Consider the following 18,352-nt stretch of genomic DNA (forward strand, 5'->3'; position numbering starts at 1 on the left):
CAAGTGCCTTTTCCCAACTAAAGTGTTGCATATTTGTCACCAGCAAATAAAATTAACTTTGCTGAATCCATGTTCAATAACATGCATTCAGTAAAATAATGATTAGTTATAGCTTTTGTCTTTCAACTCTGTGTGATAAAGTCCTGGACTCAAATCCCAGCAAGGTGGTTTGCTTTTAGTGGGTTTTATTTTTTTTAATACTATAGATGCTTGTTGCACGGTTTTTACCTTGCAGAAACTCAGATTTTTCATCTGGAAAAATAGGCAAAGAGACCATAGAATACAATGCAAATTTACAAACACAACACTGATGCATTGCAGTTGCTAAGTTTCTTTGGCAAAACAACAAGCACACAAATGTTTTGAATAAAATCACCAAAGTTATTGCAAGACAGTATTATAGTTTATATCCATTATATTACATAATCAACTTTACCTTATACTTCACTGCAACTCTTTATGATAATCTGCAAAGCAATCAAAACAAAGCACTGATTTCTCTGGGCACTTCTTGCAAACTAAAGAATTAAAATTCAGCAAGCAAAACCTTCAAAAAATTTTATTTTTCTTCTCATGAAAAATACTAAACTAGATAAAATAAACTCTATGTACACATATTTGCGTTAAGGCATAAGTGGTAACATACTTAATACTTGTGGTTCATTTTGATACAAGTTGGGTTCCAACAGTGAACATCTTAAGCTGATTAACCTCTCTTGCCAGCTTTCTTTTGTGGCTTTGAGCAAAAATCCTTTGAATACTTCCAATAATGAGCTTGTAACCAACAGAACATTTCCTCTCCAGTTAATAGAGTCTTAATAAATAGATTGATCCATGATAGTTCCCTTTTTGAAATGGATGCCTTATCTTTTTTCTTTGAATATAGAAACCTTTGGACACTGCCCAAAGGCCCAGAGGTAATTAGCATTAGCATAAGATGCAAGAAAGCAAGCTTATACAGCATCAGCCAAAAAATAACCCTTCCCATTTCACCCATCCATTTGCTCCATATGTTTGTCTGGTTTCACCTTGAATTTATTTAAGCTGTCAACTTCTACAAAGACAGATGGAAGTTTGTTCCAGCAATCAACCACCTTCTGGCTAAAGGCAAATTTCCGCACATCTATTCTACAACTGTCTTTCCTCAATTTGAATTTATGCCTCCTCAAGCAATTAGCCTGGGCAAGAGGAAAAATCCCATCAGCTTTGAGCTTGCCCAAACCATTCAAGGCCTTATACACCTCAATCAGATCACCTCACAGGTGCCTAGACTACAGACACTGTAATTTGCAAAACCTAAGCCTTTCTTTGTAAGAGCAACCCTTTGTTCCATTCACTAATCTTGTTGCCCTTCTCTGCACTCATTCCAGCAGCTTTACACCCTTCCTAAAATGAGGCTTCCAGACCTGTACACAGTACTCAAGGTGTGGCCAGACAAGGAGATAATCACCTCCTTATCTCTGCTAGAAAAATTCTTGTATATCACTGACAAGACAACATGAGCTACTCTTGCAGACCGTCTGCATTGCTCAGAAAATTTCATATCTGCCTGTACAATTATTCCCAGGTCTTTTTCATTCTCTACCACTGTCAGTGTAGTACCGCACAGTTGATACATTACTCTGGGGTTACTGCTTCCCATATGTAGTACTTTACATTTGTCAATGTTAAACTTCAGTTGCCACCTCTCAGCCCATCTGCTCAGCTTTTCCAGATTCTGTTGCAGTAGTGTACTGTCATCAACAACCCTGCCAACCTTTGTATCCTCTTAGACATTAAGCCTGATATACCTTCATCAATATCATTAATAAATACAGAAAACAACCATGGACCCAACACTGAACCCTGGGGCACTCCACTAATAACATTAAACCATGAAGAGCAGTGTCCATTGATTACCACCCTCTGTCTTCTTCCACTCGACCATCCCTTTATCGAAAGCAGCAAATTGCCCTTAATGCCACACTTCTCTAATTTCCACAGCAGTCTTCCATGTGCAACAGTATCAAAAGCTTTCCTAAGATCCAAGTATAGGACAAGAAATTATTCTTTGCATCCAGTTCCTTTGTGGCTACATCATAGAACACAATCAAAATTGTTAGACAAGACTTCCCCTTAACAAACGCGTGCTGTGTCCGAACTATAACTGAAGTCTTGTCTTCTAGATGAACCTCCTGTGCTTCTTTAACATTAATTTTCCAGGAACAGGAAGTTAAACTAACAGGCCTGTAACTACTTGTGTCAACCTTTGATCCTCCTTTGAGAATTGAGGTCACATTTGCACATCTCCAGTCCATGGGTACCTCCCCCAAAGAAGCTCGCATAATTTTGGCTAAGGGTTTGCCTACTTTCTTTGCTGCCCCTTAAATATAAGCCCCAGGTTAAGCATAAGATGGGTGCCTGTCTTATGTTTATTTTCAACAATTTCTGCTCCGCTTTGCTCTCAGTTATTACAAAATCATTTAGCTCACATCTGGCATTGCCCTCCCTGAATAACTCCTCATGTATAAATGTTAGTGCAAAATACTCATTCAGTTTGTTAGCTACCTGAGCAGGATTATCAACAGTTGAACCATTGAGTTTACATAAGTAAAGAACTCTTTGCTGTTTTTCTTTGCATCCTTTGCCAAAGATTTCTCGTAATCTACCTCTGCCTGCCTAACATCCTTTGTGGTTTGATTAAAGACCAGATTATATCTACCATAGGCTTGTGTGTCACATTTTAATTTATATGTACCGTATGCATTTTTCTTCTCTGCCACATGTCTCATTAGTTCATCTGACATCCATTTAGGCCTAAACCTTGAACAATATTTCTTAGTTGGTATGTACAGCCTAGTAGCTTCCAAGGTAAATTCTTTGAATTCTTCCCATTTTGAATTTGCTGTTGGTAACATCATCAGTTGGTCCCACGGTATAGAATTTAGATACTGTCTCAGACCACCGTAGTTACTTTTATGAAAGCAAAAACCCTTCCCTTTACCTTTACCCCTGATGGCAATTACCTCATTGAGTAAATCCCACTTCAGCACACTGTGATCACTGCCACCTAGTGGTGGTTCCTTTATCTACAGATTTTTAATGCATGAAGAATCACTACTGATAATCAGATCAAGAGAATTACTCCCTCTAGTTGCCTCCCGAACATGCTGATGTAGAAAACAATCATCCAATAAATCCACAAAAGCCTTGTTAGCGTGTGAGTGACCAAACCACAAATTCCAGTCAATATCTGGGAAATTAAAATCCCCCATTATAAGACTCTCTGATTTACTGGCTCACTCTATTTCCCTGTACAGTTCCTTATTATACTCTTCAGAGTCATTAGGCCTATAACACACTCCTACTCTCAATTTTGATCTCCCAATGCTTATGTCACACCAAACTGACTCGACACTGCACTCCATGTCAACTGGCTGCACTTCCTTAGATTTCATGTGTTTCTTAACTAATAGCATAACCCCTCCTCCCTTCCTATCCTATTTGTACACATTTTACTCCCCAAATTCCAATTCTGCATTCTTTATATCTGTGTGACACCACATCTCTGATATACCAACAATATCTGCCTTTGATGTTTTAACCAACACCTCAAATTTATCAAATTTATTTAACAAACTTCAAGCATTGGTGTACACACAAGTATTTATGCACTTGTTCTTATTCTTAGCTACCCTAACACAGATCATGTATTTACTTGTTCCGCGATGACTCCCAGCAGTCTCTGAAATCCTCCGCAACTTGTGTTCCAGGCTGCTGCTCATTCGAATAGAAGCAGCGCAAGAATCACTTTCACCTCTGCCAGTGGCTACTGTTAAATCTATTAGTCTCTGTATCCTCCGTTCCAAGCTAGCAGTTTTCCAACCCACCTAACACTGCCTCAATAGCATCAGCAAATATTCTTGCACCCTTTCTATTTAAGTATATACCATTCATGTAGATGCATTCTCTCCTGTGAACAAGCACAGACCACGCTAAGAAAAATTCTACCCCACATGCCTTGCACAATCTCAACAGGGCCGAATTGATTGACAGAATTCTCTTCATATACTTCCTCCTATCGTGCCTGGGCAGAATTGCAGACACTTTCAAATTCAACCCTAACTCGCGGCTTTTTTTTTGATGTTGACCTGTACTTGTTAAGTAATTTCTCCGTTCTCCTTCTCTTAATATCATTGGCGCTAAAGTGTACAACAATATCACCTTTTGTGCCCTTAAAAGATGATATCTGCTCTACAACGTCATCATCCTTTGCCCTGTGTAGACATACCCTGATCCTGTTTTACCTGTGCTTTTTGCACAATATATTCCCCGCTTCCCTGACAACAACTAGTTCCAGTGGAACCAGTGCATTCTGCCTTCGGGATTGCCACTGTGTTGCCTGTTGTTCAAGTGCAAGCTCTGGCATTGATGTTCGGAGCTGAGAGCTTGATGGGCCCTCAATTTAAATCCTTCGAGGGCATCTATCCTGTTCTTCAAACTCCCATAAAGGCCCATAACAACGCTGAGTTATAATGAGCACACAAAAAATTCTCCTTGGCAATATCATGTCCCATTCCTTATAATGAGCATACAAAAAGACATTCCCCTTGGCAATATCATGTCCATTCCTGATAGCTCTGCAAACATCAAGCAAACAGTACATTTCAAAAGACTATGATTCAGATGACAACCACCCCTCTCAGTTCTCCCATGAGCCACAGAACCACCTTGGGCCTTTTGCTTTGCTGCTCTGGTCTGAGGCATGATTTTGATTCAATTTCAATACAAGTAAAAATTTTAACACTAAACATATCCCAATGCAGTATTTTAGATATGAGTTTAGTGTTATATTTTTAATTGTATTGAAATTGAATTTCACTATCGAGTTTTATCTCCTACCAAGTTAAGTCATATGAATATCATATCTCCTATCAAGTTTAAGTTATATATATTAAGTTATAACATTATGTTTGTAAAATCTAAGTGGTTATATGTATTAAGTTAAAACATTATGTTTGTAAAATCTAAGTGGTTATATCTATTAAGTTAAAACATTATGTTTGTAAAATCTAAGTAGTTATAATTGATAATAAATTTGACTCTGTCACAATTCATAAGACTTTCATCATATAATCCCTCCTACCATGCCTGGGCAGAATTGCAAACAATAACATTTTACCCTATTTCACAACCAATCAGCTAATTTAAGTTTAAGTCATTATTGCCTATAGGGAAAAATCATACACCATTTAGAACCCTTAAGAACTGATAACTGGTTTGTTTTATCATTGATTTTACCATGTAACAAATCTGCCTGGTTATATCTCATCATGCATTAGTACAGTTTTATTTACTTTTCCCATTTATTATTGCACTGCTCTTCATCTTAAAGTTGCCTATGATATCCTGGGGTACTGAAAGTTGCAGCCCATTTTATTCTGGTTTTAATTTAATTTTATAGTCTCACAGTCTTTGTATGTTACTAACTGTGTAAATACAAATATATTGTATTTACAATTATATTTTTGTTTTTAGTTCATTTCTGTGTAGTACGATTAGAGATAGTAAAAACTCTTATAGATATAGTAAAAACCCTTACCATACTATACAGAAATTACTTCATATATTAATTAATTTAATTAAACATTAAACATTTAATTATTAATGTTAAAAGTTAGTTATTTACTTATTTATTTATCAGTTTAGTTATTAATAATATTAATTTAGTTATTTATTTATTAAATTTAATTAGTTATTTACCTTTCACTTCTATTAATCACAGAAAATAGAATTCAATAATCTGCTCCTGAAATGTAACAGAATGTAAACTTTGTTTAATTAGTGAAAATAAATTAGCCCATAGCAAAGTTCTGTTTAGAATAGTGTTGTTTTTGTCCAATAGCATAATTAAAATAGACATAAAAGCCTTATAAGGTCTCTTTTGCTGACTTTTATTATATAATGAACTATATCATAACTTACTGGAATAATGGGAATAATGCTGAAATCATTGAAAAGATACCACTGGCTGGTGGGACTTCCCTGAAGACGTGCATGATACTCAGGACCAACTTTAATACAGCTTACTATGTTATCCCGTCCAGCTTCTTGAGTATCTATAATTACAGATACAACAGCTGTCAATTCATATAGAACTTGTTCCGATGTATCTTCCTCTCTTTCTTCATACTCTTCTGTCAAATGGCTTTCTATATCTTCTACTTTTTTATTCATGAAGTTCTTAGAAAGAAATAAAAAAATCAACACCATAAAATATCATATTTGATATCTTTGACTACAGATTATTATATTTTTTTATGAGTGAGACTGAGAATCAAGGTGGCAAAGAATTAAACATGCAAATTACATTATGTAATTACTGAGATACAAGAATCGGACAATGACATTGAAATGTATAAGTAAGAAGGCATCATGATATAGAGATAAGAAACTATTTAAATAATAATATTGAATATATTCAGGTAGAATATGAAATGAGCATAACAAATACCAAGTACTTTGCTTCATAGGGTAAACGGTAATTATTTAACATGAAAATAAGAGTTTTATAAAAATCCTTTTTTTAATGCTATAGCTACACTGTAACTTAATACTATAACCTATACTTCGAGAAATTCAATTTCGTTAGATTATTGGGAATCTTAGTTCCCAGTAGTAATGCAACCTTGGTATAATTGAGGTGTCATAGGACAACATGAACACATGAATTATAAACTAAAGTAAAATTTAATTAATTGTTTATGCATACAAAATGACTAAAAGATATAGATTATTAAAAGTTAATATCATTCCTTTTACATTTTATGCAAACTTTCTGAAATATTAATATCTGGTTATCAGCAGCAATTCTGAATTGCATTAAGAGTTGCATGAATTGCATGCATTAAGAATCTACAGGTAAATTACCACACTGGGTGGCAGCAAACAGTGTACTGATGTGGAATTTACTTAAAGACATAACTATTGTCAAGGGTAAAGGGCAGTCACCCTTATGAAAGCATAAGCTTTCATAGGGGTGACTACAGTGGTCTCAGAGAGTTTTTAAATTCTATGCAGTGGAACCAACTGATGATGTAATCAACAGTAAATCTGAAATAAAACCATTCAGGGAAATAATAAAGAACCTACTATACTTTTCATATAGTAGTTCAAGAAATACTGTTAGACTTAGACATCAATGGATGTCAGATGAACTGATGAGACTGGTGGCAGAGAAGGAAAATGTGAATGAGTGGGATACATATAAATTATCAGGTGATAAAGAAGCCCATGGTAGATATAAATTGGTCTGTAATCAAATCTCAAAACAGATTAGACAAGCTAAGGCACATTACAAGAAGTCTCTGGCAAAGAACAGCAATAAAGACAAATATTAACATTAGAGAGGAGTTGAAGCACATTAAGTCATTTTATGTCAATGGTTTAACTGCTAATGATGCTGCTGCTCAGGTTGCTGTCAAACTGAATAGATACAGGTGACCCCCGCTTAATGCTGATAATTCGTTCCGGAAAAACAGTGCGCTAAGTGAATCCGCGCTAAGCGAGCGCCACATTCCCATAAGGTAACATATGTATTTGTAAGTTGCGGTCGGTGCCATAGAATATTTCATAATCAATAATATATGGTAGTGAAAAGATGCACAAATGTCGGTCAAAATATTTAATATTCAAATATTTTTACATATAAAATATTCTGCATTACATACGTATATAATTATGTGGTAACTACTTACGTATCAAAATTAAACTTAATTCCAATTAAAATCATGAATTTAATTGATCTAAATTGATTTTAATTGATTTAATTTAATTGATGAATTTAATCATGAAAAATGTGTTGATTTTGGATTGAACTTTGGCCCTCTTCTAAATAAACTAAAAGGGGTATTAATTTTAAATCCCCCGCAGTTTAATTACCACCCAACAATAAAGTCACCCGATCCTTCGCCGCTTTGAAACCTGGCATGTTTTTTTCTTCTTTCAATATGAAACTTCTTTTAGGCATTCATTTCCACAAAACTCCTGCTTCATCTATATTAAAAACTTATTGAGAAGTATAACACATAATACCCCTCTTCAATAATTTTAACAAGTTCTTTTTTGAAAGTTTCGGCTCCTTGATCTGCACTTGTGGCTTCTCCCTAGATTTTAAATCTATTCAACCAGCTCTTACCAGTTTTAAATGATTCCAAATTTTTTTTTTTTAATTAGTTGAGTTTTCTTCAGATCATCATATTGACTAATCTCTTTTTTTTTTTTTTTTTTTTTTTTTTTAATAATATTTAACTTAACTGAATTCTGCAATGGATATTATCTTCGATAAAATCAGTTAACGTCTTTCTATTTCAATCCTAATAGCCGGCCTAGCCATAGTTGCTTGCAGTGGAACAGCTATCTTTCCCGCTGCTAAAATTAATTCTTTATTTTTTTATAATTGTTCTTACAGTTAAACTTGCAAGTCCTAAATTATGGCACACTTCTGCTTGTCGTTGACGGGAATCGATTTGCTTCAAAACATCTAATTTAATTTTCAAATGCAGTCTTTTTCTTACATTTATAGTCTTCGTACTGTGCCCAGATGTTGTTGCTTTTTCATTCTTATCAGCCATTATTAACTCTTCCAAAAATGCAACTGTGTTGGTTGCATTAATTACGATACAATGTTCAAGTAAACTGTCCATTACGCACGATGTCTAATACTGTACTGAGTTATGACTAGACTTCGGATAAATGCATATAACGCAAATATTACAAGCAATACACTTGATCATTTTTTAAAATGTTGATCTCGGAACTACGTAACAAGTCACTGTACTGCAATTAAATTAGCGTGCGAGAAAATTTCACTGAGCGTGGGAAAATTTCTCAAGTCAGCATGGGAAATGTTTTAATGCTGTTTTGCTATTCATTTTCAAGCCATCGACTCTATCAAATGAAATGATTTCGCAAAATATGCCAAAAATGCAATCTGTAAAAGAGTGTTATAGTGATCTGTGACTGCGTTAAAGTCAGATACGGGTTATAATATAAAAACAGCATTATAGCGAATCAGCGTAAAGCGAACCGCGTTATAACGGGGGCCTGCTGTATTTTGCACCTATATTCCACATGAGAAATTATTTTGGAAAGGGCGATGCCAGAGGTTTATCAAACTAACAGGAAGCTAAATAATTTTGTGACAATTGAAAGGAAAGTGGAAAAGAAATTGTTGAAGCTAATCATTAAAAAGGTGCCTGTTTTGAATGGGATCTATCCAATTATAATAAGGGAGGCAACAAAAGTGGCAAGCAAACAATTATCATTAGACATAATTATCAGAGCATCTCTGAATTCAGGGGAGATCCCCATGGACTGGAGATGTGCAAATGTATCAACAATTCACAAAGGGGGATCAAATGATGACATTAGTAAGTACAGACCTGTTAGTTTAATGTCTGTTCCAGGAAAAATAATGGAGTCACTGGTTGAAGAAATAATGCAGGATCATCTAGACAGGAATGCAATTATACTGCAGTTACAGCATGAATTTGTTAAGGTGTGCTCCTGTTTGACAATTCTGACTGGTTTGTTTGTTATTTAGGAGCATTAGCAACTAAGGCCATATTGCTCTGGGATATGCGGTGGTCATTCCCTGACCTTTCCGCATCTTCCGTATTTGGTGGTGACGGGCTCGAACCCCGGTCTAATCAAGAAGCGTGTGCTACGCACTGCTGCTCCTTCCCACCTGGCTATGGAGGCGCTGCTCCCAATCTGACTGGATTGGGAGCGGCGCCTCCCAATGATGAGCAATGATGCAGTAACAAAGGAACTGGATGCAAAAAAAGAATTTTAATATCATAAACTTTGATTCCAGGAAGGCTTTTTATACTGTTTCATATAAAAGACTGCTGTAAAAACTTGAGCATTGTGGCATTAAGGGCAAGTTACTGCCAAGCATATGATTGAGTGAAAGAAGACAGATTGGTTATCAATGGGCACTACTCTTCATGAACTGATATTATTAGTTATTGAAAGAATTATATATACACATGAAAGAGTATTATTAGTGGAGTCCCCCAGAGTTCAGTGCTAAGCCCATTTTTGTTTTCAATATTTATTAATGATAGTGATGAAGGTATATCAGGCTTAATGTTTTAAGTCTGTAGATAATACAAAGGTTGGCATGGTGGTTAATGACAGTGATCAAGGTAAGCTACTCCAACAAAGTTAGAAAAATTAGGCTGATGGGCTGAGAAATGACAGTTGAAGTTTACAAAGTTAACATTGACAAATGCAAGGTACTGCATAATGGGTAGCAATAAACCCAGATTATCATACCAACTGTGTGGTATTACACTCAGCATAGTGGAAAATGAAAAAGACCTGGGGATAATTGTGCAATCAGTTTTCTGAGCAGTGCAGAAAGAATACTAGGAAAACTCATGGGGTTTTGTCAATGATACACAGAAACTTTACTAGCAGGGATAAGGAAGCAATTATCCCTTTGTATAAGAGAATGGTTAGGCTGCATCACAAGTCTTCTTCTTCTTCTTCTTCTTCTTCTTCTTCTTCTTGGTCCTTAGCTGGCAGCTGGGGGAGGCAGTTGGCCACGCAACCAGTATGCTGCTGTAGGTGCCGCAGGGTTTCGGACTTGCTCTGTGATGTTCTTCCATACTTTACGATCCATGGCGTCAGTCCTGGCCTGGTTAAGGTCGAGACGTCGGCTCTTCAAGTCATTTTCCACTTGCTTGGCCCACGTTTTCCTAGGCGTGGTCCATTGGATGCTCCATTGGATGGGTCGTTGTCTCCAAAGGAGTGTGGATGGTATTCTGTTTGTGCTCATTCTACATACGTGGCCAAACCATCTAAGCCTTCGCTTCTGGATTTGGTCGGCAATGGTTGGTTGCTGTTGGCATCTGGTGCGGATGGTATCATTAGTGATGCGGTCACGAAGTGAGATGCCCAAAATCTGCTGCATTTGGAATACCTCAAGTTTGTGCTGCAGCCTGGAGTACAGGTCTGGAGTCCTCATTTTAGGAAGGATGTAGATCTGTTGGAACAGGTGCAGAGAAGAGCAACAAAATTGGTGAAGGGAACAAAAGTATGCTCTTATCAAGAAAGAACTCAGTTCTGCAAGTTGCGGCACCTAGAGACTAGGCACATGCAAGGAGAAATTAAGGTGTTCAAGACCTTGAATGGATTGAGTAAACTCAATGTTGATGGCCTTCGCCTTCTTCTTCTTGCTGAGACTATACACATGAAAGAGTATAAATTCAAATTGAGGAAGGATGGTTGAAGGATTGATGTGGAGAAGTTTGCCTTCAGCCAGCAGGTGGTTGACTGTCAGAACAAACTTCCAACTGTTGTTGTTGAAATAAGTAATTTGAATAAATTCAAGGAAGAACTGGATAAATTTTTGGAGAGGATGGATGGGTGGGTGATTTTTTTTTTTTTTTTGTTGATGCTCTATAAGCTTGCTTTCTGGCATCATATTACACTTCTAATCACATTTCACTTCTAATGCTGGAACTAATCAAAGGTTTTTTGGTACACAATTCTTAATACAGGTTAGATGAAATAAATGAAAATTTTCACTATCAGTTTGCTGTTATAACTATGCCATCACCTCATTAATGTTTTCAAATACTTTGTAAATCCTGGGTTTTGGTTGTAAACATCTTTGTAAAGGAGAGGGCAGAAATACCACTTTCTACAGTATACCATGCAATACCATTAAAAATGTCATAATGTAAAGTTTTAACTTAAAAACGCCAGAGGTGTATTTAGAAATCTGTGGTTATAGACAGAATATGAGTCTCATACATGCAATTCAAAAATAGTCCCATAACAGTTTTAATATAAAGTTGAAATACTAATTTGGGAGTATTTTTATTTCAAAAAATTGGTACTGTGGCAACAGTACATACTGTGGTCTGAAGGAACAGTTTTATGTCCCCCTAATTTCAAGATAATCTAATTACTACAAAAAACCTGAGTCAGGAGCTGTCGTGGTTCCTTCCAAACTGCTATTCCAAATTGCCTTATTTATCTAGGCATAAATTCAGTCTTGACTTCCGGAATGCAGAAGTCAGGACTAAATTTATATTTATAAGGGGAAAGAAAAAAGTCATGCCAGTGAGTTTAAGAACTAGGAAAATGCATGTGCACCAGAATAAAATAAATCCAATGCCCAATGTAGCTGCTACTTGTAGCACACAAGGAAATTTATTTTTAACACAGGCATCATTGTTTAAATTGCTTATACAGGGGGATCCCTGGTATCCGAGTATTCATTATCCGAGTCCCCAGAGTTACAAGGATTAATTTCTGAAACCAATAAAAGCAATGAAAATAACGTGGAGGGTTTTTGGAAAAGTTTTAATATCCTGCACAGTATAAAAATGATTGCAGAAGTTTGGAAAGAAATTTCGTGTAGATTAATGAGTAGCTCATGGAGGGTGAGAATAATTCTTTATTTGCTGCCTACTGTGGAGAGGAACATTCCAATTTTGTGATATTTCAAGGAGCCATAGACCTGCTGGTTGTATTTTATGTGGTTTATTTTTATAGAGATTGTGAAATAGTGGATTAAAGAGGTATGACTGAATGGGATGTGGAGAACGATTTTGTATTTTGACTGCATATTTAAGTAGTAACATTTTTCTGTGGAGGTACAGAGGGGGCTCATGGGCTTCAATATATAGACTATAGGTTGGAGATGTCCTATAAGCACTAAGAGCAATCCGCAGCACACTGTGTTGTACAGGATCGATCCAGCGTTATACATTCTTTTGGGCAGAATCATAAACTGGGGCACCATAATCCAAACGGGATCTAATCAGTGCTCTATATAAGAGCAGCAAAGTTGTACAATCTGCAACACAAGACAGGGCAGATAAAGCTCTTGGCATGTTCAGCTTTTTTCAGACAGGTAGTACGTATTACTTTAATGTGCTCAAAGAAGTTTAACTTGCTGTCAAGGATCAATCCCAAGAACCTGATATTGTTGGCACTCAGAATGGTGGAATTTGATATCCGAAGTTCGGGGTCTATATGCAATTTACATTGATTGCAAAAGTGGATCGCAACTGTTTTCTGATGGGAAAGATGATATCCATTGGGCCCATTTTTGTACTTTATTGAGGGATATATCTGCAATTGCCGCTCAATAGATCTCATATTCTGAGAATGGCAAGAAATAGAGAGATCGTCAGCATAAAGATAGGCCTCCACAGTATTTGGGGGTTCTTTTGTAATGGAATCAATTCTAAGGGCAAATAGGGTTGTGCTCAATACCGACCCCTGTGGTATTCCTTCTTCCTATGAGAATGTAGAAGAAAAGAAGTTTTGGTATCGAACCTGGAAAGAGCAGCTCTGGAGGAAGTTCTCGATAAATATAGGCAGGTTGCCTCGTAGACCAAGATTATGAAGGTCACTGAGAATGCCATACCAAAGTATTCATTTTTCACAAAGGCATTGCGAATTTCAGATTCGGCCTTAATCATCAGATCTAAGGAGGACTTGTTTTTGTGAAAGCCATGTTGACAATTACTCAATAGATGTTGAATTTCAATGATCCAAGTGAGTCGACTGTAGATCATTTTTTCAAGAATTTTACCAAGGCAACTTGACAGAGAGATTGGCCTGTAACTATTACGACTGGAGGGATCTTTTCCAGGTTTCAAAAAGGCCAAAACTGTAGCATGGTGCCAAGAGGTTGGATAAATATTTTCCAGGAAGATCCGGTTAAAGAAGACTAGCAGCAGTTGTAAGTTTCTGTCATCGAGATGCTGCAGCATGACATAATATATATGCCATCTGCCCCAGCGGCACTGTTTCGTGTTATTCTGATGGCCTGTAAAAGTTCACAATATTGAAGAGGCTGATTATACGGAAATGATAGTGAGCAAAGTTGATAGGTCTCTGTTCAGTGGCGGTCTTAATTTTTTGGAAATTGGGAGTGTAGTTTGATGCAGTTGAGACTTGGGAAAAGGTTTTGCCTAAGGCATTCACTATATCTAGAGGAGCAGAGGATTCTTGCCCACTGCAGGAAAGAATTGGGAAAGGGTTGACTGAAAACTTCCCAGAAAGCTGCCTAATTTTCTTCCATATTAATCTGGAGTCGGTATTTCTATTGACAGTACATGCAAACCGAGTCCAAGAATCTTTCTTGGCTTGCCTTTGAATGAACTGCGCTTTTGCCCTTATCTTCTTGTAGCTGTAGCTAATTAGATTAGCTGAGCTGTGGTTGGAGATTGACAGAATAAATTGAATGCTTTATTTTTTTTTCCTCCTTTGCTTTTGTACACTCTTCATTCCACCAGTAGTTGAAGTGCCATTGGGTTGGGGGATTTAATAATGGAATTGAGTATTTAGCTGCAACTAAAAGACGGGATGTGATATAATCAGTTACTTTATCTATAGGTGTAGTTGAATAGTTTTTTTGTCCATAGTGATTGCTGAGTGAAATTTGGCCCAATTAGCTTTAGAAAATTTCCATTTTCTGCAGGGTTGGTCTAATAGTGGTTGTGTAGTGAGCAGGTTACAAACAATTGGAAAATCGTCATTGCCCATGGAATCATTCAGAGTGGACCATTGAACGACTGGAAACAGTATCAGGGAACAAATCGAGAGGTCAATTCCAGACGTCTGTCCAGTAGGTAACTGTATATGGGTGTGTACACCACTATTAAGAATGGTGAGGTAGTAGTAGTAGTGGCATGTGATGCAAGAAAGCAAGTGTATGAGCTTATGCAGCATCAGCCAAAAAAAAAAAAAAAAAAAAACCACACCATTCCCTCCAAATGCCTGTTCAGTTCCTCCTTACATTTTTATTCAACCTATCACCTTCCACAGCAACAGATGGAAGTTTGTTCCAGCAATTAACCACCCGCTGGCTAAAGGCAAATTTCCACACATCTATTCTACATCTGTCCTTTCTTAATTTGAATTTATGCCCCCTTAGGTTCGTAATTTGAACAAGTGGAAGGATCCCATCAGAATTCAGCGTGCTGAACCCATTCAAGGCCTTATACACCTCAATCAAATCACTGCGCAAGTGCCTAGTCTCCAGCCACTGCAATTTGCAGAACTTAAGCCTCTCTTGATAAGAGGATCCCTTCATTCCCCTCACCAATCTTGTTGCCCTTCTCTGTACATGCTCAAGCAAATCTACATCCTTCCTAAAATGAGGCCTCCAGACCTGTACACAGTACTCAAGGCATGGCCTGACCATTGCCTTATACAGAGGGATAATCACCTCCTTTTCCCTGCTAGCAAAATTCCTATATATCGTTGACAAAACCCCATGACCTGCCCTGGTAGCCTGTCTGCATTGCTCAGAAAACTTCATATCTGACTGCACAATTACTCCCAGGTCTTTTTCATTTTCTACCACCTTAAATGTAGTACCACACGGTTGTTACTTTTCTCGGGTTACTTCTACCCATATGCAGTACTTTGCATTTGTCAAGGTTAAACTTCAGTTGCCACTTCTTAGCCCATCTCCCTAAATTATCCAGATCCTGTTGCAGTATCACACTGCCATTACTGTCATTAACAACCCTGCCAACCTTTGTATCATCTGCAAACTTCGACATTAAGCCTGATATACCTTCATCAATATCATTGATAAATATACAAAACAACAGTGGACCTAACACCGAACCCTGTGTGTTAATTGTTTTGTTTGTTTGTTTGTCTAGTAGAGTTTCGATTAGTCGGCCTTGTCTATCTAATTTAGAGTATCCCCATGAAGGATGGTGGCCACTGAAATCTACTACCAAGCAGACAGGGGAGGGTAGCTGTATTAAAAGTCCTTCAAGATCATTATAAGAGTAGGTATAATTTGTTGGGAGATAAAGTGAGACTAAGGTAAATGCAATATGAGTAATCAGACGCACAGCAATGGCTTCAATTTGGGTTTGGAGAATGATTTTGCCAGCAGGGATCTTTGAGTTAATCAAAATAACTACACCACCACGAGCAGAATCGGACGTATTCTGATCTCTTCAATAGATTGAGTAGTTTTTCATGGAAATGGAAATTTCAGGAGTTAAATAAGTTTCCTGCAGACAGAAACCCAATGGAGATTAGCGTCTAATTAACTACTGAATGTTGTTAATGTTGCTATGAAAGCCTCTACAATTCCACTGTAAAATAAAAGGCATTAATTGAATTTAGAAGAAGTTGTACCTGATGTAGCTGTCTTATAGTGTTCTGGCTTTGGAAAGGTAGGGTGACAGGTGTCCATATCTTCTTCTTCTAAAAATATTTCCAGAATTGAATCTTCCTATTTGGATGAGTATTCTGCATCCATCGATGTGTTCTGAATAATCTTTTTTTAAGTCGAACTAGGATTATTTGAAGTAGTAGCAATCACTGGTGGAGGGTGAGATTTTACTGGTATCATAAGAGGCGTATTACTTGCTTGGCCTGAGTGCTTTGGGGCGCTGGACTGTTGCTGAGAGAGAGGACAGCTCAAGCCCAGTCGAAGATTGATGTTAGATTGAATGATAACATCAGTTTGAGTGGCTATTGTTTAATATTTTTTTGCAATATTGGCATAGGTACGGTTAAGTATACTGGGTGCAATTAATTTTCTTGCTTCCTGATAACTAACTTTGTTTTCAACTTTGTATTTCACAATTTTTTTTCTCTATTTTCCACCTCTCACATGTCTTAGAGTAAGCAGGATGGGTACCTTTGCAGTTGGGACAGGTCATTTCTTTCGCCAAACAATCACTTTGACTGTGATCGAAGGATCTACAGTTGGGACAAGCTGGGTTCCCTCTGCATACCGTTTGAGAGTGCTATACTTTTGGAATTTATAGCATCTCAACGGATTAGGAATGTAAGGACGAATACGACAAAGTAGATATCCTGCTTTTACTGATGAGGATAGATTTGGACTATTAAAGGTGAGAATGATATTTCTGGTGGGTGTGGTGAGTATATTGTCCCTTTTAATCATAATTCTTTTGACAGCAACTACGTTTTGTTCCTGAAGCTCTTCTTTAATTTCTTCCTCTGTCACATTCAAAAGTTCCCAACTAGATATAACACCCTTATATGTATTTAGGGTTGCATGGGGAGTTATTTTCACTGGAATTTTAGCAAAGTTTGTCATTTGTAGGAGTTTTTCAGAATGCCAATGGTTGACAGTTTCTACAAGTAAGTCACCTGATTGCAGTCTCTTAACCAGCTTGGAAGACCCTGCAATACTTTCCAAGTGTTTTTGCATTAGAAAGGTGGATAGCTTACTAAGAGGCTGTTCTGATAATGAGTGCATTATTAAGAATGCAGGAAACTTGGTTGCAGAGGAAATGGTTTTTAACCTCTTAGGTGCGACGAGTCATGCTCATTTTCTGTCTCTGGCTGACAGCTTGTCGATTCTAAAGAGAGAAACATATTGTGTTCCATGTTGGCTCCTTTTTTTGCCCTTGGCAGAAAAGTTTATCTGCCAAGGGCAGAAAAGATGCACAGAAAAGGAATGCTCTCAGCTCACGTAAAAGTTATTTATTGCTTTTTATATATAATATAAAATAATATATTATTATTATATGCTAATGTGCTTGAAATGTAATGTACTGTGTACAAAATTAACTTGTGAAAGATGAAGCTCACACTAGAGATTATAAAAACATCATCACAACCTTTGATCCATATGTAAAATGATTTTACTGGTGCAAACAAAACTTCATACCATGCATGTGTGTGTGATTCATCCTAAACTTGTCTGCTGTTGTATGACGAACAGGTTTAGGATGAATCTCTCTCTCTCTCTCTCTCTCTCTCTCACACACACACACACACACACACAAAGTTTCTGTGCAGTAACGGTTTAAAAAATGCTCCAATATTTGTCCTCCATGCATCTGAAGAAGAGTTCATGAGCAGCTTTGTAAGAAATGTACCCTTGTAAAAACCTGACGAATGATTATACAATAATCTTGGGCCAGATGGTTTTTCAGATATAAAATAAAACTTTATACAGAAAATGTTATTAAAATGTATTAATATTTACTATTTAATTATTATTTATTAAAACTTTAAAATTTTATTTCATTTATTGAAACAATGAGTTATAACATCAGTTATAATTCAACTTTAGTTGAAACATTAATTTTTAAATTTATAATAGATTTGAAAATTGGAAAAAGTTTTAACAGATATAAAAACTACCTTCTGACAAACTAATGTCAAACATTCCTCCACTTGCACAGTTCCTCCCTGCAATTTTATCTTTAGCATGAAAGGAATCCATGAAGCTACCATGTTTCCTTCTGCATGATTTTCTGGGCTGAAAACAAAAAAAGGACTTTGTAATGGATATTTGATTTATATCTTAATAAGCAGAACATTTCACAGA

General features: G+C 36.7%; 1 protein-coding gene across 2 annotated transcripts in view; it reads right to left on the reverse strand.

Annotated features, from left to right (window-relative positions):
- PAN2 (PAN2-PAN3 deadenylation complex catalytic subunit PAN2) overlaps positions 1-18,352 on the reverse strand; it is a 588,859-nt gene that overhangs the window by 209,159 nt on the left and 361,348 nt on the right. For both annotated transcript variants that reach the window (XM_090383685.1, XM_090383686.1), the window contains exons 19-20: positions 18,166-18,283; positions 5,965-6,222 (exon numbers count right to left, since the gene is read on the reverse strand). In XM_090383685.1, the coding sequence (XP_090239811.1) occupies positions 5,965-6,222; positions 18,166-18,283 (376 nt within the window). The remainder of the gene's footprint in view (positions 1-5,964; positions 6,223-18,165; positions 18,284-18,352) is intronic.

This window comes from Mastigoproctus giganteus, chromosome 10 (genome assembly GCF_048544385.1).
Source record: "Mastigoproctus giganteus isolate SK-2022 chromosome 10, ASM4854438v1, whole genome shotgun sequence".
Classification (NCBI taxonomy): domain Eukaryota; kingdom Metazoa; phylum Arthropoda; class Arachnida; order Uropygi; family Thelyphonidae; genus Mastigoproctus; species Mastigoproctus giganteus.